Source organism: Podarcis muralis, chromosome 13 (genome assembly GCF_964188315.1).
Source record: "Podarcis muralis chromosome 13, rPodMur119.hap1.1, whole genome shotgun sequence".
In the NCBI taxonomy this organism is placed as follows: Eukaryota; Metazoa; Chordata; class Lepidosauria; order Squamata; family Lacertidae; genus Podarcis; species Podarcis muralis.
Genome location: NC_135667.1, coordinates 25,591,403 through 25,618,296, shown reverse-complemented (window position 1 = coordinate 25,618,296; position 26,894 = coordinate 25,591,403). Strand labels below are relative to the sequence as shown.

General features: G+C 41.6%; 4 protein-coding genes across 4 annotated transcripts; 2 read left to right on the top strand and 2 right to left on the bottom strand.

The window, feature by feature from the left end:
• Positions 1-2,714: 2,714 nt before the first annotated feature.
• Positions 2,715-3,581, bottom strand: LOC114582954 (olfactory receptor 10R2-like). Its single transcript, XM_028704301.2, has one exon. It carries the CDS (start codon positions 3,579-3,581, stop codon positions 2,715-2,717), a length of 867 nt encoding a protein of 288 aa, XP_028560134.2.
• A 7,318-nt stretch (positions 3,582-10,899) lies between these two features.
• Positions 10,900-12,784, top strand: LOC114582119 (olfactory receptor 6F1-like). The gene is made up of 2 exons (XM_077918252.1): positions 10,900-11,514; positions 12,458-12,784. The coding sequence occupies exons 1-2, from the start codon at positions 10,900-10,902 to the stop codon at positions 12,782-12,784; spliced, it is 942 nt and encodes a 313-aa protein (XP_077774378.1).
• Positions 12,785-14,674: 1,890 nt separating this feature from the next.
• LOC114582955 (vomeronasal type-2 receptor 26-like) lies at positions 14,675-21,547 on the top strand. Its single transcript, XM_077918251.1, has 7 exons — positions 14,675-14,850; positions 15,142-15,433; positions 15,677-15,739; positions 16,482-17,339; positions 18,082-18,309; positions 19,802-19,928; positions 20,637-21,547. The coding sequence occupies exons 1-7, from the start codon at positions 14,675-14,677 to the stop codon at positions 21,545-21,547; spliced, it is 2,655 nt and encodes an 884-aa protein (XP_077774377.1).
• Positions 21,548-24,937: 3,390 nt separating this feature from the next.
• LOC114582956 (vomeronasal type-2 receptor 26-like) lies at positions 24,938-25,837 on the bottom strand. Its single transcript, XM_077918250.1, has one exon. It carries the CDS (start codon positions 25,835-25,837, stop codon positions 24,938-24,940), a length of 900 nt encoding a protein of 299 aa, XP_077774376.1.
• Positions 25,838-26,894: the final 1,057 nt, after the last annotated feature.

Here is a 26,894-nt window from a genome sequence, read left to right as displayed (position 1 = left end):
TAATATTTCCCCCCAAAAATGTTGAGGTTGGATTTGCTATAAGTAAACTGCAGCAAAAGGCAGCAATATAGGGCTTAAGACACTGTATGCCAGCACCACAGGACACATTATACTACAGATGTGGTAAAATCTTCCAATTCCTTCTAGTCTACATAAATACTTTACCCTTCCTTAAACATTCTTGAGACACACTTTCTGAGAAGGGAACTTGCAAATCTGCTTTGAAAATCCCATTACCTGCAATCTTGTGACCCAAGTCTGGAAGCTCCCTGATAAATTCTCATAGTCCTATTGAAATTCTGCGCTCGTATTTTCATTATTTCAAATTATAATGCACTCATCATGATAAATATTTCTAGGTCAATTTACAAGGTGTTGGCGCAACACTAGCTTTTCAACAGCGGTGGTGCTGCTGCTGCTGACCAGCAGGGTGGAGAGTGAGGTGACAAGGTCTGCAGGGTATGGTTGAAGTGATGTGAGCACAGGGTTGGCCCCACCTGTGCGCCTGCATCATGCTAACCTCTTTGCACCCCTTTTGCTCCTGGTAAGTGGCAGCAACAACACTGCTGGAAAGCCAGCATTACAGCTCCATCCTCCTGACTCTTCCTTTCTTTCTCACACGATGTATCTAAAATAGCAAGTTTGAATTTTTATGTATAAACTTTGTAATTTATTTTGACATACCAAGAGAAATGAATAACAAGCTTATCTTCCCAATGGATGTGTTTGGGATATGGTATACATTGCAGAGCTCTTGATTTACTGGTTTTTGTTTTAAGTAATTACCACCTTTTGTTTCTTTGATGTATACACTATTGTTTTGACAGCAATAAGATTCTATTTCTTTTTATGTGTTTTAAAATTTAATAAAGCTCCCCTCCTCTCTTCTCCCCCAACCTTATACGGTACACAACATAAATGTCTCACATCAAATGTAACTGATTTGTAGAAATTACTCTATGACCTGAAAATAGAGACAATACAGTACTTTTGTAACCCAGGAAAATCTTTAATAAAGCTTAAATAAATAAATACAAAGAATAAAGATTAATTTGAGACACAGGAGCCTTTGCATTTAACTCAAAACATCTGTAGGCAGGATAATGTATTGAAAGCCACAGAGAGGTCAGTGACACGCTCCTTCCATTGGCTTGAATAAGCTTCTTCCTTTACATAACTGTAATTATCATAGGTTTGCAGCCATCATGAGAAGATAAAAGCTGTTTCCATGCATTTGTCCGAACACACAAAGGGTTAAAATAGAGATGAGGCAGGGGTGCACATACAAGGTCTGTAAAGTATAATGAATTAATTGACACTGGAATAAGAATGGCTCTATGTATTGCCGAAAGGTTTAACATTGGAAAATTCCATTGGAGTATAGCCAGCAAGAAGAGCTCTCTAAGCTGCCTAAATGGGTTGATAATTCGGTATTGTTATTGTTCTCTGGTAGCTCTGTTGTGGTGGTTTTAACCTTAGATCATATGAGAGGTATTGAGTTGTAAATTGGAAGGGTGGTGGCTGAATCTTTGATCTCAGGTTCTGTGGAAGTAAGGGTGTATAAATAACCCCTCCAGTGCGTGAATACAGCTCCAGGAAAAATGGAGACTGTAAGGAGAGACAGACCTCTGATTTTAGATCTGTTTGAAGTATTTCATATTTTATTTCTAAGAGCCTGTGCTGGACTTGCACAATATATTCTATGGAAATATTTGGATGCATCTTTGATGTTTTTGTTGTTTTGAAGCAAGTTCTGCAAGTAAAGCTTTAATTAAACTCACGAACCTTGACAATGTTTTATTTTAAAAAGGAGTGAGTTTTTATGCACCCTGTCACTTCAAACTGTTCAATATTAATATTTGAAATAAAGCCACCACCCAGAGTACCCTGACTGCTCTTTGGCCCATCAATACTTTATATTGATCTGATATATGCTCAGCTTGTTAATTCCCCCAGGTTTGAAAGCTCTTCACACTGTTATGCAGCTGTCCCATATGTTGCTTGCAAGAATCTGAAATTGCCAGATGCACAGAATATTCAAATAAAGAATTACCCCACTGGATGGATCATGAACAGTTTTCTTTGACTTTTCCGTGGGTCTGTAAGCAGGGGCAGTCTCCTTCCATCTCCTCCATTTCTTTCCATGCCTCTCCCCACCAATGGTAAGTTTTTTGTACCTTCAGTTTCCAACTGCTTAAGAGCAGACATGGTTCCATGCTGTCTGAGACCCAATATTTCCTGAGATGTGGAACAATATTCACTTAGGAATATCCTCATCCAGAGATCCATAATGAATGCACGAGAAAGCACAAAAATCCATGGAATGGACAAAAAGATGCGCAATTTCAGGGCTGGGATGTGGGCTGTGTCCACTCTCCACATATTGGCTATCAATGGGAATGACTAAACTCTGAATACAGCTGATAACACATTCACATCACACTGAAAGTATATGACGCTTCAATGTTTATACCTTATTCACAGATTGGATGTGTGTGTCTCTCTCTCTCTCTCTCTCTCTCTCTCTCTGTGTGTGTGTGTGTGTGTGTGTGTGTGTGTGTAGGTGGTACATATGCACATAAGTATGTTTCAGAAGAATCTGTACATTTTTTATAAAAAAAACCCCAATATCAGATATGGAAACAATAATTTTTAAATACAAATTTACAGTGATCTGTGCTTCTCCACATTCACATGGTATGGCAACATTCTCTTCACTCAAGTGGCAATATAGGCTTTCTAGTCAAAAGCTTCCTCAATGCATTCTGGACATCCTTGTTCCTCAGACTGTATATAATAGGATTAACCATTGGTGTCCCCACTGTATAGAGCATAGAAAAGACTTTGCTTAAGTTGGGATACCAAGTTGTTGTAGGTACACCATACACCACCATCAGTGTCCCATAGAACACTGTAACCACAATGAGATGTGAGGAGCAGGTGGAAAAGGCTTTCTGTTTGCTTTTGGCAGATGGGATCTTGAGGATGGTGGAGACGATTTTATAGTATGATATAATAGTGAGAAGGAAAGGAGAGAAGGTTACAAGGATGGAGATAAGAAAAGAGGGGAGCCTCACTTTTTGTGTGTCTCCACAGGCAAGTTTGATGACAGGGGCCAAATCACAGAAAAAATGATTGATCTCATTAGAAGCACAGAAAGGCAACATAGAAACCATTATTATGGTGAGCACTGGGGTCAGAAACCCACCAATCCACGACCCTATTGCTAGCTGAATGCACACTCTGAAGCTCATTAAGTTTCCATAATGCAGTGGTTGGCATATGGCTACATAGCGATCATAGGACATTGCTGCTAGAAGAAAACACTCAGTAACTGCCAAAGAGCCAAAGGTGTAAAACTGGAGGAGACAAGCTGAGAAGGAAATGGCCTCATGGGCAGTCAGTAATGTTTTCAGCATCTTTGGAACCACACTGGTGGTGTACCATATTTCTAAGAAAGAGAGGTTTCCTAGGAAGAAGTACATAGCTGTATGAAGGCTGTGGTCAGTCAACACAACTGCCATGATAATTATATTCCCTGTTAATATTACTATATAGACTGCAAGGAATACCACAAACATAGGGATCCTTAGCTCATGAAGGTTTCCTAGTCCCAGCAGAATGAATTCTGTGATCAGTGTATGATTAGGGCTTCCATTTCCATCTGGAAAGAGAAACACACGGGGTATGGAGGAAAGGAAGACCAACAGAACAAGAAATTAGTTCAGCATAATTTGAATAATTTGATTTGCTATAAATCATATAGTGTCTTAGCAAATCCCTTAGATTGTACGATCACATGCAGCCATGGGAAAACTCCTTGCTAGGTGCCAGACTACATCAGCCATGCACATAAATACACACATAGGAAACTCACAACTTCCACCCCATACTGGGCTACCTCCAAATGCAATGCTTTAATTATCTCTTATGAGTGTATGACACTCATTCATTTTCATGGTGACCAGAGCTGAAGGAACATCCATGGTGTGAAGCAAGTGTCTAGGGCTGTCACCTCTGAACTATGTATTGAATCCCCAATCACTAATGATGCTTTTTGGCATAATATAAGCAGCCTTCTAGGTGTGTCAGAAAGGAGAATCAGGGGAATCAGACTAGATGAGCTTCAGCAGGAATTTTTTCAAGGTCTGTCATTTGGTTCACACAGAGTTTTAGCCAATTAAATTCTACAGAGTGGACTCACTGATATACAGTGGTACCTCAGGTTAAGTACTTAATTCGTTCTGGACGTCCGTTCTTAACCTGAAACTGTTCTTAACCTGAAGCACCACTTTAGCTAATGGAGCCTCTTGCTGCTGCCGGGCCGCCGGAGCACGATTTCTGTTCTCATCCTGAAGCAAAGTTCTTAACCTGAAGCACTATTTCTGGGTTAGCGGAGTCTGTAACCTGACGTGTATGTAACCTGAAGCATATGTAACCCGAGGTACCACTGTAGATCTAAATTTGTCATGTCTATTAATTTAAAGGAGTGTAGTTGAAGTATGACCAGCACTGGCTACAATCTAAAGTCTCATGTGATTCCATCTTCCTCAAAACAATCTGAAAGAAATAAGTAGCTTTATGCTATTTTCTACATATAGTCTCAACTGTTCTGCCTGCTCAGCTTCATTTTGTTCTACTGCTCTACATTCTTAAATGCAGCTGTGTCAGTGATTGCTCCTGAGAAACATATGTTGGCTCACCATGTGCCCTTTTATTTTATGCTGAGCACAACATAGTCACAAAAATCTATCATAATTTCTATGACAATCAGCTGCAAAGGCACAGATAGGATTCAATGGTAAATTTCACAAAATTTTGTCTGGCCATGTAGAGAAGGGGAAGCCAATGTGGTGTCAACCCTATGTTGGACTGGCCATACTGGCAAGGGCCAATGGAAGTTGTTGTCCAACATCTGGAGGCCACTAATTGGCTACCCCTCATCTCTTTTCCCACAATTTTTACAAGAAAGATAGGAATAAATTGTTAAAATAATTTGCGAAACATTATAATACAGTGGTACCTCGGGTTACATACGCTTCAGGTTACATACACTTCAGGTTACAGACTCCGCTAACCCAGAAATAGTACCTCGGGTTAAGAACTTCGCTTCAGGATGAGAACAGAAATCGTGCTCCGGCGGCGCGGCAGCAGCAGGAGGGCCCATTAGCTAAAGTGGTGCTTCAGGTTAAGAACAGTTTCAGGTTAAGAACGCACCTCCGGAACGAATTAAGTACGTAACCAGAGGTACCACTGTACCATGCTCCCTCATTCAAAGAGGAACTGGACCCTGTGATGGAAATATGGGGAACCTGTAGTTCTGCATAGATTTCTGGACTCCAACTCACATTAACCCAGCCAGCATGGCCAGAAATCAGGGATGATCAGAGTTGCATTCTAGCAAACATCTGGATGGCTAAATTGTCATTAATTCTACTCAATATTGATCTAGAATATATTCCAATGTATAGTTAGCAGAGTAAAAACTTAAACACGTTGCAGGATTCCACCAAAAATAGACCAGATTAATTAATTAATTAATATTTCATCCAGCAGAGCTTTACTGCTACTGAAGGTAAATGAGCACAATGTTCACAAATCCAATACATTCAGAATTGGCACTGCCCATAAGAAATCCAGTTGCAGCAGACTTAACTTAAACTTACAATAACTTACAAGTGTAAACTTTAATACTAAGCATACTATGTACAGAACACCACACCAGAATGAAAAGCGATAGAAAGAGAAAGTGAAACCCAGGCTTCTTCTGGCCTATTTTTATAGTCGGCATGAGATAACAGAATCAGTTTAAGCCAGCTGTACTCAGCTTCTCTAAAGGAATAACCCAAACATCTTGAACCTTCTGCTTGTTTCTTTCACACAGAGAAGCTTCCAGAACCCTTCAGATCTCTACATATCAGATCAATACTTTGAGTAAATCCATTGAAGGAATGGGGACATAAGTTAGATTTCAGTAGGTCTACTTTAAGCTTAGGTCTGGATGCAATTCAGAGTTGCTGTTTAAATGTGCTTTCAGGGAAGGAAGGAAGAATAAATTTTATTTTACCTTTCAAAATATTGCCTCCAAAATGCATCTTGAATCTCCGTCTTGACAATTATCACAGAGTATCTTATTTCTTTCTCTTCCTGATACTTAGAATATAGTCTTTAGAATATAACCGAAAACCTGTTTTGATGTAAGAAGCGGGAAAAGCAGTTCGCTCAGTATTTTATGTGGAGGAAATGGGAGCAGTGATGTGACATCCTGGCAAACCAATAAATGAGGTGCATGCATCACCAATTAAAAGCAAATTATATTTGGCAGTGCTGTATTGACTTGATTGCAGCAACAATAGGGACTACTTTGAATCACCAGTATATATACACTTGGGAATATTTAATTATGAGTCAGCTCAAAGCCTAAGTTACTGAAAAACAAGGGAGGGTATAATCAATATTTGATATTGGGGAAACCCAGCCAGATGGGTGGGGTATAAAATTATTATTATTATTATTATTATTATTATTATTATTATTATTATTATTATTATTATTATTGATATTTTGCCCACTTCTTGGGTTGGATCAGTAAAAAAATAAGTTAATTACTTAAACTTAAGTAATTAAGTAAACATCCAACCATCTGTAGCCACTTGGGAAGAAAAAATGGCCCTTTGAGCTTTTGCCCTCTGTAATAAATTCTGTGTAAACATGTGGTGAAATACATTAAAAATAATACATATACAATATGGTGAATGCCACAATGGTTTCAAACCCCTAACTATGAAATTTTAATGTATTCAATCTGTCAAAAAGATTGGTGCTTATTTTGACTTTTTATGTGGTTTGTTTCTATGGAGCAGATCCTCAGTGCAGGCTCGCATGGTTTAATATTGAAATTGCCCTATAAACCTAGTACATTTTCTATCTTGTCCAGGACATAAGAGAACAACTGGCATCCTCTACCTAACAGTTGCAGAAAAGGTGAAACACTTAACCAGATTGCCCTGGCAAATATGAAGGTTATCAACTCCCTTAAGGAGGAACTCAACTTCAAACAATGGAGCTAATTTGGGGGTAAATTTATGATTTGGGAGCCATAAATAAGAACATAAGAAAAGCCTGTTCTCAGAACTACAGAGATAAGAACTTGACTTGTCTCCCCACAAACAGTAGTGTCTTTCCCTTTTCAACTCAATCTTATCTCAGAAAGCATGACAGAGTAAGGTGTAAGGAACACTTTTGCACCTATGCAAGCCCCTTCATTTATCATACAGGAATAAGTGAGGCCCCCAAAAGATATTTAAATTATAGTTTCTTACAATGGCAAATTAGCAACACACATTTGCTCCAACTCTTTCCTCAGCACTCTCAGTATCTGTAGATTTTTAATGCTAGATACATCCACTACATTTGCATATCTCTAGGAGAATTAAGATTTCTTTAGAATAGAATATTTGAATGTAACAATGACTGGGCTCTGCCTACATACAATTAATTTGTAACTGGCTAGTCAGGTTGTGCATTTAGTTCTGTTTTTCTTTTCCTTGTAATAAATAAAATTGCTGCTTGTGTGGAAGTATATAAATGTGGAGAACTCCATACTTAGGATTCCCATCTTCAGGTATCCCTACTGAATGAATGGTAATCAAGGTGAAGGAAGACCCAGTCAGCTGCCCATTCTGCCTCAGTGCTGGCCAGTGGGGTGTATCCTCAGCCTGCTCAGACTTAGGGAGATAGCATATCTGCTCCTTCTGCATCAATCACACTTGTGGGTGAGGTGGTGGTGGGTCGTCCTTTTAAGGGCTGGGGGATGCCTCCTTCCCGCTTCTTTTCCTAGCAGCACCGCCCTCCCCCCATCTCTCAGTGTGACTTATTCGTTGCTTCAGGGCCATGTAGGAATCTTTGGCACATCCACCTCTCGGTGGGTTGGTTTTTTCACCTACTACTTATTGAATAGCTGGGTCATGGGCATTAGTTGGTCTGCTGTACTGTTAATTAAGTTAATCTGGTATTTTATTCATTCGTTTTTGGCAGGAAGGAGAGTCGTTGTGTTCCAGCCTGGTCACCCGCTTAAGGGAGGTGCCACAGAAAGAATGTAGTTGGTCAAGGTAGCCTTGGATTCAAAAAGGTTGAAAACTTCTTCCCTAGTGGTTACAATTTGTTCACGTTTGCTCCTGTACCAATAGTGTTTTCCCTCTGCAAGGATTTTTAATAGTGCACCAGGGAATTATATGCAATTCAAACAAATTGGATGTTCAAGATGTATTAAAATGTCCACTTCAATGGGACTGAATTATACCTTAAGTGACAGATTGCTCAGAATTGCTCCTAGATACTTGGTCTGTCCTTCAAATCCCTTTGTGTATTCCTAGACTCTCTATGTTGAAGGATCTGTGGGAACGCAGCACAGCTTAAGTTATCTAAGGGATTTCTTTTTCCTCCATAGGTGTTTAAGATTTGATAGGGGTATATTTTCAAAGCTGAGGTGAAATCTGAAAGGAGCCGTGGCTTTTAATAAGATAAATATTTCTTATTCAACTACATGAATTTCAGTTACAAACAGCTGTGCAGGACAACATCCTTACCTGAATTTTTAACTGGGTGAGTAGAAAGAATAAGACAGCCAATTAGTCGTTGAAAATAGTAACAGTGGAAGAATAGTATATATTGTAAGTAAATTGATACAAAGAGAGCAGTAGATAGTTGGTAAGTGGCTCTATTTTCCAGTGTGTTTCAGAATATAAACTTTGAGAGAATTCAACTTTATGTATTCTCCTGAAGCAGTTCCAGCTTCCTGATAAGGCAATGGGCCATGAAAGGGAACAAAGGATGTGGATCTGTACGAGACAGCAAATGGGGCCCCTTCTCCATTTAGAAAGACAAAGTATTTGATTAGAAGTAATGTGAGCTAGAAGTGATGTGAATGTGAATGGCATAAACCCCTCCATTGTAATCTCAAGTAGTGTGTGTGTGTGTGTGTGTGTGTGTGTGACTACTGCATTAAAAATAAATTAGTGAAATTGAACATATAATTTTGTGATGGATAAGTAAAGAGTACGTTATGAAAGTCAGTTTGTATATACTGTATAAGTGTTCAGCTTCATCATATTATGGCAGGAACACATTTTGCCCTCCCTCCAATACTACTTTATAGTAATTTAAACAATGGGAAATTTTTTATTGTAGAATATCATCCACATGTTTTCTTTATTTTTCAAGACCTTTTAAGATTTTGTTTTTAAGTTCCTGTGGCATGGTTGGTGGTTTTATTGTACACATTTTGGTTGTGTGCTGTGTGTAGTGTTTTGTAGTGTGTTTGTTTGTGTGTTTGGATGGGCAGTGATCTCACTTTCATGATACTTTGTGTTTTAAAGCTTATAGGTTTTATTTATTGTTCTATACTTTGTTTTATTGTTTTACTTTGTGGACAACATCATATATGTGATGATGTACCTCATAAAGAGAATGAAAAATGATATTCTTTCCTTCTTTTTAGAGGCATATGCCTAATGTTGAAATCATTGTTGACAGAGGCTTTTAAAAAATCAAATTCTAATTTAACTTTATTTAATCTATCAATTGGAAGGAGAAGGCACGTAGCCTGATTTACTCCATGCAGCTCAATACTTCAGTGGTTTGGCATGCCTATTGGCAGGTGCAGCTGGTTTGCTGGCTATCACCATTCCTAGATTGGAATAACCTAGGATCAATAATCCCTGCCGCAGTAACCTCCCAAGCAGAGTATTGTGACTCACTCCATATGGGACTGCCCTTGAAGATAGTCCAGAAGATGCAACTGGTAGAGCAAGCAGCCACTAGTGTCCTAAGCAACCAAACACCTCAAGAGTACTTTCCCCCTGTTTCAGCCTTCCAATGACTAAGGTCCAATGGGAAGGCTATTCTTGTTGTCCCACTAAAGGTTTAGGCTCACGATATAGTAACATGGAACAAAACCTTGTCTATAGTGATAACCCACTTAGGGAACACACACAATAGTGGTCTGTTTGATGATATCAATAGAAAAAGGTAGATAAAGTGAGGTCTAAACAGAAGTCTAAGCAAGTAATAAATAAATCAGTGAGGGTACTGGGTGAGCCTCCATTTGGAAAGTATTTTTTTAGCAGATAGCCACAATGAAGAAGGATCTTTTCACCTTACAAGATAGTGAGAGTCAGTGATATTGTTCTAGAAAAAGAGGTGCTGGAATTCACTATGAATGCCTCCCTCATTCTCTTCAAATGGCTATGATGATCTTAATACTATTATGTATATAGTACATTAACTGATTGACCCCATGAAATAATAATATATTCATATATACATCCGAAACTCAGCTCCTGGATGCTGTTCTGGTACAATCAACATTTCTTCCCACAGAGGGGCTTAATCATGGAGCTGTACCATGAAGACATTGCAGTATACAATCAACAGTTTAGAGAAATGGGCATATCTGTCTCTATATACATATCTCCCAAGGGAAGAACAGAAAGAGGCCCTGCAGCGTTCTATTTGCAAATGGAGTTGATGTTGCTTCTATCAAATACATGAGTGATTGTAAAGAAAAAGACTACTTTTGGAATTTATTTGTTTGCTTGTTTATATTCCTCATTGTGAAGTAGTTGCCTTTGGTGATATATTTCTGTGTGACTTTGCATCTTGCTATTATATCACTATCCTCTGTTTTCTTTGTTGCGGAACTCAGTTCGGGCAAGTTCCAGCTTTAAAAAAGCCCTAGTCAGAGTATTTGGGGGGAAAGTCCTGACAGATAACAGGTTGATGGGAAAGGTGCATGGGCAGGTTCACGTTGGAGATATATATATCCAATATTGTATCATTTCCTGGTGGATAATGAATCTGTTAATTTGGCTATTTGTTTGAGCAGTTAAAAGAAGATTGATGGGAAATACAAATGAAGGATCGCAAAATGGAACAAAAGTGATGGAATTCATCCTTCTTGGCTTCCCGGGATCTCAGTATTTACAGATGTCCATCTTCATGCTCTTTCTTATCATGTATGTGATGTCACTGTTGGGAAATGTGGCCATCATCATTCTGGTAATAGCAAATCGTCGTCTCCATACTCCCATGTATTTCTTCCTATGTAATCTCTCCTTCCTAGAAATATGGTACACAACAGCTTCTATCCCTAAGACTCTTGCCATCTTTCTGGGGAGGAGCAGAAGCATCTCTTTCACTGGCTGCATCCTTCAGATGTACTTTGTGTTTGCCTTTGGATGCACAAAATACTTCCTGCTGTCTGTCATGGCGTATGACCGATATTTGGCCATATGTGATCCCCTGCACTATAGCACCATCATGGACAACCAGCTCTCCAGGAAGCTGGCAGCTGGCTCCTGGCTATGTGGTTTCCTCATTATTTTTATACCGGCCTTTCTAATCACAAGATTGTCTTTCTGTGGGCCCAGTGTAATCAATCACTTCTATTGCAACATTGATTCCTGGATAGTTCTTTCCTGTAGCAATACCTATGACATTGAGATGGCAGCTTTTGTAATACAGTGGTGCCTCGCAAGACGAAATTAATTCGTTCCGCAAGTCTCTTCGTCTTGCGGTTTTTTCGTCTTGCGATGCACGGTTTCCCATAGGAATGCATTGAAAATCAATTAATGCGTTCCTAGGGAAACCGCCTTCTGAAGGCTGGGGGGGGGGGACAAGGGCTTTTCTTCCCACCCCCAGCATTTTAAAAAACCCCGGGACAGCGGAGGACTTCTCCGCTGTCCGGGCGATCTTAAAATGCTGGCGGGCGGCATTTTAAAATCGCCCCGGGACAGCGGAGGACTTCTCCGCTGTCCGGGGCGATTTAAAAGCCCCTGGGAAGGCAGGCAGGGGGGACAAAGACTTTCGCCCCCCGCCCGCCTTCAGAAGGTGTTCCCGCCCCCCCACCCCGCTTCGGAAGCAGCATTCCGAAGCGGGGTGGCTGGGGCAGGTGTTCCCGCCCCCCGCCCGGCTTCGCAGCAGCGCTACGAAGCCCGGCGGCTGGGGCAGGTGTTCCCGCCCCCCCACCCCGCTTCGGAGCAGCGTTCCGAAGCGGGGTGGCTGGGGCAGGTGTTCCCGCCCCCCGCCCGGCTTCGCAGCAGCGCTACGAAGCCCGGCGGCTGGGGCAGGTGTTCCCGCCCCCCACCCCGCTTCGGAGCAGCGTTCCGAAGCGGGGTGGCTGGGGCAGGTGTTCCCGCCCCCCCACCCCGGCTTCGCAGCAGCGCTACGAAGCCCGGCGGCTGGGGCAGGTGTTCCCGCCCCCCCACCCCGCTTCAGAGCACCGGGAGAAGCGATCTCCCCGCCGCCCCTTGCTTCAAAAGAGAAGACCTGCTGTCCCCGGGGCAAGCTTCGTTTTGCGAAGCAAGCCCATAGGGAAATTCGTCTTGCGAGGCAACTCGAAAACGAAAAAACCTTTCGTTTTGTGAGTTTTTCTTCTCGCGAGGCGTTCATCTTGCAGGGTACCACTGTATCCATCATTGTCATATTGGGCTCCTGTCTGATCACCTTTCTTTCCTACATATGCATTATCACCACTATCCTACACATCCCTTCTGTGCAAGGTCAACAAAAAGCCTTCTCTACATGCTCGTCCCATCTTGCTGTAGTGCTCATTTGGTATGGCTCCACAATCTTTCTTTTTGTCAAACCTTCTAAACGGACATCCCTAGAAATGACCAAAATTGTCAACATCTTGAACACAATTGTTACTCCATTGCTGAATCCATTCATCTACACACTACGAAATAAAGAAGTGAAGGATGCAATCAGAAGTTCATTGCATTAGGCTTACGGTCCCAATTGCATTAATGGAGGCATCCCCCACAACAGCTGGTGATCGTCGGTGAATGAAAAACAAGGATGACAGAGGGTAAATCATCCTTGCAAACTCCCCACAGGGACAGGGGAAATGAGTTTCACTCATAGTTCATCTTGGTACCTGGCTTTTGCGTGGAATATGGGAGGTGGGGAGGCACTGAGTGCAAAAGCACTTTGCCTGGCGATAACCCTCCTATGCCGCCATTAAGAAGCAGAGGTTCTCCATTTAATTGGATCTTTAATTGGCTTTAAAGTACAGGCGCGTGATGCAAAAGGATTGCAAAAACATACTGCCAAATATACCAGCTACATGGATCAAAGGTTTGAATTGAGATAAGATTTTCTTTGGCATGAGAGTCAGATGGGGAAAAGGAAGCCACAGTTTGTTTGTTCTAAGTTTATTTTAAATATTCACGATTCGGCAACCTGGAATAGAAAATAAAAATATATTTACAAGTGGGAAAGGGACATTGGAGTAATGTTGATATTAACAAGCAAAAATAGAAAGTGTGTGTGGTTTGAAATCAAGCAAGGAGGGGAGGGGTAGCTCAAGTATGACTATTGGGGGTGTATTGGAAAACACACACACACACACACACACACACACACACACACACACATATATATATATATATATATATAGTTCATTGCATTGAGGTTCAAGAGAAACATTTATTATATGATGGAGTGGACCACCTAACACAGCATTAGTTACTATGGCTAGGATTTGAAACTGAGGCTCCATGACTTCATTTTGACTAGAGGTACTGGAGGGCAAAACAAGGATTTTCCCCATACAAGAACATGCTTTGTACTCTACTTTTTCTTAATCTGTGAGTTGAATAACAATGCAAGAAGCATTATCAGAACATTGAGTGTGTGAGGGAGAGAAAAGCATTGTGTGGAGAGGGATCATATACTATTTCTGGTGGTTGATTGGTTTGTTGGTTTCCCTTGGGTAATTCCAAACTCTACTCTCCCTTGCTGTGCTGTAGAACAGCAGATTTGTCATCATCTTCCAGGGCACAAGATGCTCCTTGCTATCGGAAGTTGAAGAAGCAGTAACTAAGCTTCCAAGTTTTACTGCTGTTTGTCATTAGTATGTTATAGTGGAATTTGAAGATGTGGGATGATAATAGAGATGGCATTTTGTTTTCCTTTAATGGTATTTTCTCCTTTATATGTTTTACGAGTCTTGTACAACTTTGCGATCATAGATAAGCTCTTGGAATTCAACAGAGCTTACTCCCAAGTAAGTATTGTGCATAGATTGTAGTCATGACACATAGCTGATCAGGGATATAGATCCAGGTCTCCTCAAACAATTTCCAAGATGCTAACAACCCCACACTACATGTTGGAGTCCTAATTGGCTACAGGGTTTGTTATGATGAGCTCCTAACTTCAAAATTCACCACTACACCATTGGTCCATTATTATCTAACCCAAGGGAATTAAAAAGTGACAGTACTGAATATGTGACAAACACATTTTCTCCAGCATTTCCACTGGGAACACCTAGCACTTATGAATAACTACTTTCCTGTTTGATTATTAAGAGGACTATAATTAAAGCTGCTGCTTCTCAAAAATCCTTGTGGATGTTCAGTGATAACTGTCAAAGGATACTATAAATCAAATCAGAATAGATAGAGTCTGGGATCCACAAGTCTGAGTTTGGAGATACCAAATTGAAGCCTCTTAGGAAACTAAATTACCATTCAAAGTAGACAATTTTCATCTTGTAGATGCTGCTCATAGTATTGCCAGAAAAATAGTGGCTTCTGTGTAGAATGAAGATTGTATTGTATTAAGGATGGTTATTTTAGTAATCTTTCTGCTGGAACTATTTCCTGACATGGTATGTCAGGCTCACATAGCAAAATGCAGGCTCCAAGGTCCTCATCGTCCACTTCACATCTATCATCAGCCAGGAGATTTCATCATTGGTGGCATTGTTTCCCATGGTGGCTTCTTATCCACTTCAGCAACATTCATGGAGGAACCTCCACCTGTACTGCCTGAAGAACTTGTGTAAGAACTCAGCCTCTCATGATCAATCTCAGAGCAGCACCTTCAGAACAATGGCTGATGCTGCAAATGTCAACTCAGTTATCTTTGATTTAAATATAACATACTGATCTGAAAACTCACATGAATCAGCTGTGGAAAAAATGAATATTTTAGTTCTTGGTAGGGGTGTATAGCAGTCTAGTAGCGCAGTAGTAAACTTAACTGAATTCCATATGATTAACTTCTGAGTACATATTTAAATGTTCCAAGTGTTGAAGATGTGTCTGAAACAATCTGCAACTCTCATTCTAGGGTGGTGCCCAAGGTTTACCAGCACATCCTGGCGTTGGCATTTGCAGTCAAGGAGATCAATGGATGCTCCCACATTTTACCCAATATCACTTTGGGCTTCCACATCTATGACAGCTATACTAATGCAAGGAAAACGTATCTTGCCACACTGATACTTTTATCCAAGCTGGAGAAATGTGTCCCCAACTATGTATGTGATACTGAAAATAATCTGACAGGAGTTATTGGGGGACTCGACTCTGAAATCTCCTTTTATGTGGCAACCATTTTGGATATCTATAAGATTCCACAGGTAGGACACTTATGTGCAACACCTCTATTAGATTGCAAAGAGGAAAAGAAGAGTCTAGGTCTACAGCACCAATTCAGGGTATAGGTCCCCCACTCCAGAAAGGATCCTGTTAGGAGAGGGAGCTCTCTACTATCCACCCTTTCATTTCTACTATGCTCTTTAATGACAACATTGCTTTGCAGTAAATTTGCATGGGAGGGGAGAATAATCCATTCTCTATTTTAACCCCCCTCCCCTTTCCAGGAGACTGATATCCCAAAGTCCACTGGTGGGATAATGGACTTCTCCCTTACCACCTGTGTTTGGGTATGCAGCATTTTCTACTTAGCAAAGAAGGCATGCACATTCAGTGTGTGTGGGGGGGGGGAGGTTTCAGGATTCAAATACACAGGTAACTGGCACTAAAATCCTTCTCCCTCCTCATCACACCATCCACCAAAAGTAATGGGTTTGGGGAAGATTAAACACATAATGAAGTTGTGTTAAGTAGCAGAAACAATCAATATTTGCTGGAAAGGAATAATAGTAGTGAACAGCTGGTTCACAATTTAAATATTGTTTCATAAAAGAAGTGTGAGGTATCGTGGAAAAAGGAGGCAAAAATCTCAGTTTTGCTCTGGGCTGGGATCTGTGCATCATGAATTAGAAAAAAGAAGCTCTAGAAAAATAAATTCGGAACTTACATTTCTGAGATAGCTACCGGTAAATAATATCTAATGCACAGGTAGCTAATCCTCTTATTGGGGCCTGATGTGCCCCTCCCATCAATTTTATTCAACCCACAAAACCTACCAAAGTCAGCAATGACACACACAAAATCTAAATAAATAAATAAATAAATCAGTGCCTGCCCCCACTCATCAGATCAAATGTTTAACAAGCAGGAATGGGAAATTATCCCAGTTTTCAGCTCATATGAATGTGTCTATTTTGAATAAATGAAAGACAGCATGCGGCCAACAGAATTCATCATATAATGTACATAAATAGTTTGAAATAACTCTGGAAATTATATTTTGTCTCGTCTCTTCCTCCATTCCCTCTTTAGCTCGTTTATGGCTCAGCTCCAGTGATGAATGATAAAACCCCAGGGCTTTCCTTCTACCAGTTGACAGCCCAGGAAAGCCTTCAATATGAGGGAATTATCTCTTTGCTTCTGCATTTCAAGTGGACATGGATTGGGGTCACTGCAATGGACAATACCAATGGGGAAAGATTTGTGCATACAGTACTTCAATTGTTTTCTAAAAATGGCATCTGTTTTGCCTTCATAGAAAGAATTCCCATTTTTAGTTTCCTCTCTGAAATTAAAGACATGCTACAACAGGGGGCAAAAATACATGATAAAATAATGAGCAGCAAGGCTAATGTAGTGGTGGCCAATGGAGACTTTTATTCTATGGCAATTTTTAAATGGCTTCCATACCTATCAGAACATGATATGACAAATGATGTAAAAAGTAAAGTTTGGATAACAACAGCTGAGATTGAATTCACTTCATTTGTCTATCAAAGAAACTGGGATTCGGGACTATTCAATGGTGCTATAGCCTTTGAAATTCACTCCCGTGACCCATCTGGATTTCATCAATATGTTGAGCACAGAAACCCTTCCAACACAGATGGGGATGGCTTTATCAGGGACTTCTGGCAACAGGCTTTTGATTGTGTATTCCCAGATATCACTGCAGACCAGGTGGAGGGGAACATTTGCACAGGAGAAGAGAAGCTGGAGAACCTTCCAGGGTCATTTTTTGAAATGAGTATGACAGGGCACAGTTACAGTATCCACAGTGCTGTCTATGCCATGGCCCATGCGTTACATGCTATGTCCACATCCAGACCCAGACACATAGGAATGGCATATGGAGGGAGAGTGAAGAATCAGAATCAACTGTTTTGGCAGGTAATGGGTTGAAATTCCTCAACTTGGAAGAGCACTGTTATTCCTTCATAATGTATGGGTTTCCAAAATACTGTCAACTTGCTCTTTCCTCTCAGGGTTCAGGCATATGGAATACGAGGAGGAACTGAATCTATAATTTTGTGGACAGATGATGGCTGTGTCTTTGTTTCTCTGAGGAAAGAGCAATGATGGCTGTCTCCATGTTTGAGCAGAACCCCCCCCCCCCCGCCCCAACACGTACATGAAAGCATTTGCTTGGAGATGTTTTGTGGCCCATTGGGACCTCATTTCACTAAGAGTCAGGAAGCAGTGGTAACAGTCAACAGAGCTGAGCAGCATTCTTGCTATTCCAGTTGTTACAGCAAACCTGCGAATAGCTGTGTAGCTGTGTAGCTGCTATATATGTATAGGCATCCAGAGGAGTAGAAGCAAATGTGATATTCTTGACAATAAATAATTATCTTTCATGTGCATTCCTTTGGCGGTGAAACACCATTGACAGCCTGCAATTTTTTTCTCAGAGCAGGGGGTCACACACCCTGAGGGATGGAGCAGGGGGAGAGAGGACTGACAGAAAGAATGAAAGAAAAACATTTATGTGGGAGAAAATTGGTTGGCTCTCTACATGCTTGTCCCTGACTCCACTCACTGTAGGTTCTGGCCTCAGAGGAAAAAGGATTGCTCAGCCCTGTATTAGAGTGCAGCCTTTTCTAAACACTTGTCTTTTCTGTTTACAATTTAGCTCCACCACATTCTGAGACGTATCTCATTTAATAACACTGAAGGAGATGTGGTATCCTTCAACAAGAATGGGGAGATAGCATCTAGCTTGGATATTATCAATTGGATTATATTCTCCAATCAATCCCTTCGTAGAGTCAGAGTCGGAAAGATGGATCCTGGAGCGCCTTCAGATCAAGCATTCACCATTGATATAGAAGTAATAACTTGGCACAGCTGGTTTAACCAGGTAGAATCCAAGTCACAGGCATTTAGCAAAAGGTCTAATAATAAAGGAGCCCTGATGTTCTATCCTGATCTTTAAAACTGATTTCATTTGATGATGAACACTTGCAAAATTCTTGTTTTATTTTGAAAGGAGGATATAGCGTGGACCAAGAAAAGGATAAAAAATGAAGATAGGATAAAATGTGACTGAATGGCGGAGGAAAAAGGACATGGGCGAATGGGTGGAGGTGTTTCCTGAACCACCCACATAACTGGAAGTACATTGCACTGGTGCAAACAGTCCCCAGAGCAATGCTAGATAGTCCAAAAGGTCAAATACTGGTCCCAGTCAAATACAACAAGCAAAGTCCAGAGTCAAACAGTAAGGCCAGGTTCCCGCCTCGGCAAGAGATCCAGGTTAGGAAAGCCTAGAGTCATCTGAGTGCCCACAAACTTCCTCCCAGAACTAACAAGCCTCATGGTGTCCACCTGGTCAATTAGTGAGCTGGGCTGTGTTCCCTTGCTTGCCTCAGTCTTCTAGAGTGTGTTTCCCACTGTTCCTGACGCCTCACAGCCCGCTGTGTCCATAGAGATGGAGGCACCTCTGGTTCTAATGATGTGTCCTTTTCCCCTGGCTCCCATGGACTGTCAGCTGCCCCTTGAACATACCCTACTACTGTCCTGTGAGTACCTCCTAAGTCCCCAACCTCTCTTGACCAATCATCAATTTGTACCAGTTGTGGCTAACACTCCTTGCCAGGATCCTCTTCCCCTTCCCAGGTGTCCTGATATATCATGTCAAGAAGGCAACAGGGGATGAAATGGGGCCAGAGGTAGAAACTGAGAGTTGACAACAGGAAGTATAGAGGAGACGACTAAAGTTGATATGGGAGTTGTAGAAGAGAAAAAGGGAAGGGTGGTAGTGAAGGTGGAGATAGTTAAAGAAGGGAAGGACAGGGATGAGGCGAAGAGCCTGGTGCAGAAGTCATAGTACACAGTGGTATTTACTGCCATTCTCCTTATTTATTTAAATATTACTTTTGTATACTGTCTATAAAACTGAGTTATCTTCCCACTGTTATTGATGCATATTTTTATGAATAGCTCAGTTCAGTTCCTTTAAAAAAAACAAAACTGGTTTGATGAACATGTTTACTTAATATGCATATTTTCCCTCAGAATACATAATTAATTACATATTTTGATCGAAAAAACACAATATGTTGGATAATTAACTTCACATTCTGATGGTATGGATCAGGACATTTTGTATTAGAATATTCAGAGACTGAATTCATCAAATGTCCCCAAATGAGTTCCTCCACCTCAGATAGTAGCTGTTGAGAATAGGGTTGGCAATTGCTTCTACAGTGTCCAGTGCTCTCAAGGGAGCCAATTCATACTCTACTGTAATGCTGTGTCACTTTAGTAACACAAAGCTGGATCCAGCACCTGAGGAATTCCAAACGTGTTGTTTTTATGATTATCATTTGTCACTTTCATTTATGAATTAGGCCCGTCCTCTTTCGGCCTGTACTGAAAGTTGCCAACCAGGATTTAGCAAGAAAGTGAAAGAAGGGAAGCCATTTTGCTGTTATGACTGCATCCTATGTCCGGAGGGCAAAATTTCAAACCAGGAAGGTAAGAGACATAGATAATTGCACAGTCAATTATAGCTATGGCTAACAAGCTACTTTCAAAGGGGCTGTTATTGGTAAGAGTCTGATGCTGGGCTGACCAGAGCCAATAATCACACCAGGGTGGGGGGGGATATTGTATTCAGACTGCAATAATATGGTACTGGGGAATGGATTCCAAAGCCTATATACCTCATGGGTGCCCAGGAATGATTTTTATGCATGTTGCTTACATCAAGCCATCAGGAAGGTATATCATGTTACATGCTGATTGGTTACAAAGCATTGATGTATACATTGTCGTTGAATCAAGGTATTTGTACACTATTCAGCTTTTTCTACTTGTTCTTCAGTTCCATGGTAATATCATCTATCTTCTGCTGCTGCTTCCCTATTCTGAAATCTAAGGGCAGGTTTCCCGCTCCCTCTTTCTCACAAAACTTAGAATATGGTCAATTTTGCACCAGCCACTACTCCCACATCACAGTCATGCATACTTCACCTGGCTTACCACATCCTTTCCATTGCAGTCCATTATCATATTATAGCACCAAATAGCTCCAAAGCAATTAAACAAGTCCCCACAACAATTCAAAGTATTTTCCAATTTGAATAGATCCATTTCTTTTTCTGAGTGTGAGGGAAAGGCATGAAATGTTTCTGAGACTGATAGCATACATGTGAGCTAAGGTTAATACTTTTCTTTTCCCAGATATGAATGACTGCACTAAATGCTCAGATGAAAACTATCCAAGCAAGGAACGAAATATATGCATTCCCAAAAGCATCAGCTTCTTGTCGTATGAAGAACCTTTAGGCATCAGTTTAGCTATAGTTGCTCTTTCTTTTGCTTTCATCACAACTCTGGTACTGGGAACATTTCTGAAGAACCACAAGACTCCCATTGTCAAAGCCAACAACCAGAATATCACCTATACTCTCCTTGTCACTCTCTTGTTATGCTTTCTTTGTGCTTTACTGTTCATTGGCCAACCAAAAAAGATGACATGTCTCCTGCAACAAGCTGCTTTTGGCATCATCTTTTCAGTGGCTGTTTCCTGTGTACTGGCAAAAACTGTCACTGTGGTTCTGGCTTTCATGGCCACAAAACCAGGATCCAGGATGAGAATGTGGGTGGGGAAAAGGCTGACCAACTCCATTGTCATTTCCTGTTCCCTCATTCAAGCAGGCATCTGTACACTGTGGTTGGCAATCTCTCCCCCATTCCCAGATGTTGACAAACACTCAATGCCTGAGGAAATTATACTAGAATGTAATGTGGGGACTGTGATTATGTTTTACTGTGTCCTTAGTTACATGGGCCTTCTAGCAATAATTAGTTTCACAGTGGCTTTCCTTGCCAGGAAATTGCCAGACATTTTCAATGAAGCAAAGTTTATCACTTTCAGCATGTTGGTATTTTGCAGTGTTTGGTTGTCCTTTGTTCCATCCTACCTGAGTACCAAGGGGAAATATACAGTAGCTGTGGAGATCTTCTCTATCTTAGCCTCCAGTGCTGGTCTATTAGGTTGCATCTTTTCCCCCAAATGTTATATTATTTTGTTGAGGCCTGAGCTGAATAATAGGGAACAGATAATAAGCATTAACAAAATGAAGAATTAAATATCTGTGTTTTGCTGTATGCTATGTAGGGAAAACACCTCACTTTATTACCAGCTTTTATTTACACTGCTGATTCAACGTATTCACTGCTGATTCAACCCTAGCTTTATTTCTCATTTTAAATAAATGAAGCAGTAGTTCTAGTGGAATAATCACGTGTGTTTGTTTGGTAACTGTCAGGGGACTGCTATTGGAACAGGGAAGGGAAGGAGAGGGGCAGTTGGGTTACAGGGAACCTCCCAAAATCTTGCGAAGCAGTTCCTCTTTGTGATGGCCTGGGATTCGGAGTCGGATGCTGAACCTGAGGAATCCTAGCCTGCACAGGATTCCCCAGAGCCAGCTGAGCCAGGGCTGGGGCATGAGCCTGAAGGGTCCTCACCTGTGCTAGATCCTCAGGTGCAGGCACCAGCTGAGTCTGCTCTGGCTCCTGAGGTGATGGAGGACCCATTACCTGCTGGTGCTCCACTCTCAGCCCCGTCAGAGGAAGCTGAGGTTGCCTGTGGGTTAGATAACCCTCCAGCCTCTCTGGGGTTGTAGAGGCTTAGGGCAGAGAGGCGGAGGGAACTAAGTTCCCACAGGAGGAGTGCTGACCTTCAGGCCAGGAGAGGTGAGTCATCTGAGGATCGGGGCCACCCTATGCCTCAGGGCAGATAAATGCCAGCCAGCCCCACTCCCAAGTTGCAGAAGCAACATTGTTGGTCGCCAGTTCCTGCCTGAACCCTGCCCTGCTCCCGGCCTCAGCTTTTACAGACTGCCTCCATATTGCTCCTTTGACCTTGGACTGGACTTGGACCTCACCTCTTGATCTACCCATGGGACCAGCACACTCTTCCTGTGGTGGGGAAAGGCACACCTCCAGTGGGGAAGAGGGGAAGGGACCAGAGGATGCTGCTGGGAGCCTTAGCACCACTCCTGGTCAAGCCAGCCAGGAGGGAAGCACGCCTCTTCCGTCGCCCACCCTGCGCAGAGGTGTAAAACGCACATAAGGAAGGAAAAGGCTGGGGGTGACTAAGCTATTATGTTGGGGGAGGACCCGGAAACGACCACTCCTGGATTTTGCTAGTGATTGAGGCAGACATGAACTTGTGGTTCTGCACTGTAAATAGTCTTGCACCAAAATAAAACCAGTAAAATAGTCCTGACTGGTTACTCACAAGCAACCACCATTGCCATCTGACAGTAACTGAAGCATTTTAAGCTTCCTTTTTCATCAACAAGGCTCCTAGAGTAGCTAGCAAATATCAACAGTAATAAAGTTCTTTTTTTATATAAGATATTTATTGAGATTTTACAAAAAATAGACAAGAGTTTACAAATAAAAATAAAAATAAAAATACAGAAAAGAAAAATACAATAATCGAAAAAGTAAAAACACATAATTAAAAGAAAAGAAAAAAATATGAAAAAAATAGATCCATTTTTATGCCTTTTGCTTCATTTACTAGTTTCCTTGACTTCCACCCGCCTCCCCTTTTTGTATTCCCATTTACCTAATCAATTCAGCAAATTCTCTGGCTTCTCCTCAGATCGTATAAATCTTTCGCCTTTTACAACAGTAATAAAGTTCTTGTCCTTAGGTTGTACATTATATTTTAAAAACACTCTCAAAGCTTCACTTGAACTTTGTGTATTCATATATATATATATATATATAGAGAGAGAGAGAGAGAGATAAAGATAAAAGGACCCCTGGCCATTAGGTCCAGTTGTGGCTGACTCCGGGGTTGTGGCGCTCATCTCGCTTTACTGGCCGAGCGAGCCGGCGTACAGCTTCCAGGTCATGTGGTCAGCATGACTAAGCCGCTTCTGGCGAACCTGAGCAGCGCACGGAAACGCCGTTTGCCTTCCCGCTGGAGCGGTACCTATTTATCTGCTTGCACTTTGACGTTCTTTCGAACTGCTAGGTTGGCAGGAGCAGGGACTGAGCAACGGGAGCTCACCCCGTCGTGGGGATTCGAACCGCCAACATTCTGATCGGCAAGTCCTAGGCTCTGTGGTTTAACCCACAGTGCCACCCGAGTCCCATATCTATATATCTATATCTACGGTATATCTTCATGGTTATGTGTACTCTTGATTTTATTGGGACAGTCACACTTGATCCTGTTTATACTGTTTCAGAATTTAACCCCTACAATATTTTATTGCTGATCCATACTTGTCCTCTTATTATTTCTGGATTTCTTTTCTTGGTCTTGATCATCCCATCCCCAAATATCCTTTGCCATGGGAAATGGATTCAGGAACCAACAGAGTGTTGGGTGAGATACTCTCCATTGGGAGAGTGGTTTGTTAGCAGAGAATCACAATGAAAAAAGCTCTTTCCACAGCAGCTACCTGCCTTAAAAGGTAGTGAGTATATTTTGGTCACGCGGGTGGCGCTGTGGGTAAAAGCCTCAGCGCCTAGGGCTTGCCGATCGAAAGGTCGGCGGTTTGAATCCCCGCGGCGGGGTGCGCTCCCGTTGCTCGGTCCCAGCGCCTGCCAACCTAGCAGTTCGAAAGCCCCCCCGGGTGCAAGTAGATAAATAGGGACCGCTTTCTAGCGGGAAGGTAAACGGTGTTTCCGTGTGCGGCTCTGGCTCGCCAGAGCAGCGATGTCACGCTGGCCACGTGACCCGGAAGTGTCTCCGGACAGCGCTGGCCCCCGGCCTCTTGAGTGAGATGGGCGCACAACCCCAGAGTCTGGCAAGACTGGCCCGTACGGGCAGGGGTACCTTTACCTTTACCTATATTTTGGCCAAAAGGCCTTGCACATAGCACATTGATGGGACAGTGTAGGGACAGGTTTACACTCAATATACAGAGTTGGAAGGAACCTTGGGGGTGGAATTAACTATCCATAAACCAGTGGGCATTCTGGTTGATTAGTAGATACATATCCTATGCCCAAACCTGCAAAAAATCATCAATAAAGTTGTGGCCTTATTTGATCCCAGCACAGTCCTTGGACGTATTTTATGTATCCACTGTGTGTTCACCAAACCCCTCATGGCTTCATTGCGCCTGGGCTCACAATTTAAATGCAGATTGATTTCCCTTCTTTGTATATATCAACAGGGAGGGCCTCTTCATAGCTAGTTTCTCATTCTCATTATTTGTTATGGCAGGGGTATCTGAATGCCATTTGCTACTCAGGAAAGCAAGTTTGTAATATGATGCTATTATTTTATTCTCCAACTCTATCATTACTTTCCCCCTGTTACTAGCTTTTCATGTCTACATGTTCTTGTATAACAACAACAACAACAGATTAGTATTGTGAATCAGGTTAATATAAAGCTGATGAAGACGAGAGAAATTTTAAAAATCTACTTAACACACAAATACAAAACACACACACTTGCAAACCTCTCGATTAAAATGTATAGCAAAGAACTTAAATTCAGTGCTTTATTCTTTTCTTCTTGTTAGCATTTCCCTGTTGTTCAAGTCAGGTCTTAACACAACAATATAACAAATTGGGGAAAAAATGCAACCTAACAATCCAGCACTAGAGGCTAAGATACAAAAGATCTCCACTGCTACCATATATTTGCCTTTAGTGCTCAAGTAACTTGGAACAAAAGATAACCAAACACTACAAAAGACCAACATGCTGAAAGTTATAAACTTGGCTTCATTGAAACTGTCAGGTAACTTCCTGGCAAGAAAAGCCACTGTGAAACTGACAGCTGCCAGGAAGCCCATGTAGCCAACAGCAGAGTAAAACATAGTCACAGAGCCCTCGTTACACTCTAATATAATTTCTTCAGTCAGGGAATGCATGTCAACATCTGGGAATGGGGGAGATGTTGCCAGCCACACAGCACATATGCCTGCTTGAATAAGGGGGCAGGAAAGAACAATTGAGTTGGTCAGTCTTTTCCCCACATACTTCCTCATCCTGGAACCTGGTTTGGTGGCCATGAAAGCCAGAACCACAGTAATGGTCTTTGCCAGCACACAAGAAACAGCCACTGAAAAGATGATGCCAAAAGCAGTTTGTCGGAGGAGACATGTCACCATCTTAGGTTGGCCAATGAACAATAAAGCACAAAGGAAACAGAGCAGGAGGGAGATGAGGAGAGTATAGGTGAGGTTTCGGTTGTTGGCTTTGACGATGGGAGTGTTCCGGTTCTTCAGAATTATTCCCAGCACCAGTGCTGTGATCAAACCAAAGGAAAGAGCAAGGAAGGCTAAAGTAATGCCCAAAGGCTCTCCAAAAGACAAGAAGCTTATATCCTTGGGAATGCATGTATCTTGCCTCTTGCTAGGATAGTTTTCATCTAAGCATTTATTACAGTCACTCATATCTGGAAAAAGAAAGATGTATTCTGAGTTCACATAGTTGCCATCTATATCAACAGCACGATGTAACTGCTACCCTTGGACAGAGCTGTTCAAATAAGATGATAGAGGAAGCATTGATATGATAAAAAGTGTTCAGGGGTGAGTATCACTGCTTAAGGTCTGCATGGATCTAAAGAAGCATCATAGTGTGGGACGATGCAGGGATAAAAATGATGGTAAACTATTTGGGATCATGTGTGCTAAATCTGGGAGTGATGTCATAACTCAGTAGCATTTACATCCGATGCAGACTGACACAGGCCATAATATCAACCTGCTTGTTACCTTCCGAATCATATATGCAAATATAAAGAGTAATTCCCAAAGCTTGCAATATACTCCTCAGATTCATATATCTGAATAGCCAGAGCCTTATTGTGCTTTGCTAGTCAGTGGCCACCATTTTGGGGCATGAACCATGCAGAGAGGAAAGGGGAGCTAGATTGAACAAATCAGAGAGCAGGAGAGATGAGACAAAATCAGTTTTTCCTTTGTCTCTCTTTATCTGGTTGGCTGCAGCCATCATAACAGCAAACCATTGTGGAAGGCAGAAAGAGATCACTGATTCCTGTAAGTATCAATGGAAATCATGGACTCATTGGTCAAATGCTTGCCCAATGTATGATTTCCAGGGAACCCTTGTGGGTGTTAAGTAGGACCGGCATTTACGCTAAAATTTCTTACATTTACTGCATTTCAATGGAAACTAAGTGCAAATAACTGAGTGGATCCAGCTTTCTATGTTTATCTCTTACCCTCCTTGTTTGTCATCTTCCCCTCTGGACACGGGATGCAATCATAGCAGCAAAATGGCTCCCCTTCCTTCACTTTCTTGTAAGAACCAGGTTTGCAACTCTCAGTACATACAGAAAGAGGCTGAGCCTAATCCATAAATGAAAGAGCAGAATGATAATGAAGAGAACAGTGTCTGGTGAATCCTTCAGGTTCTGGGTCCACTTGTTTGGGGAGAGATAGAAAATACCTAGTATGATATACAATATATAGATAAAGCAGTTTT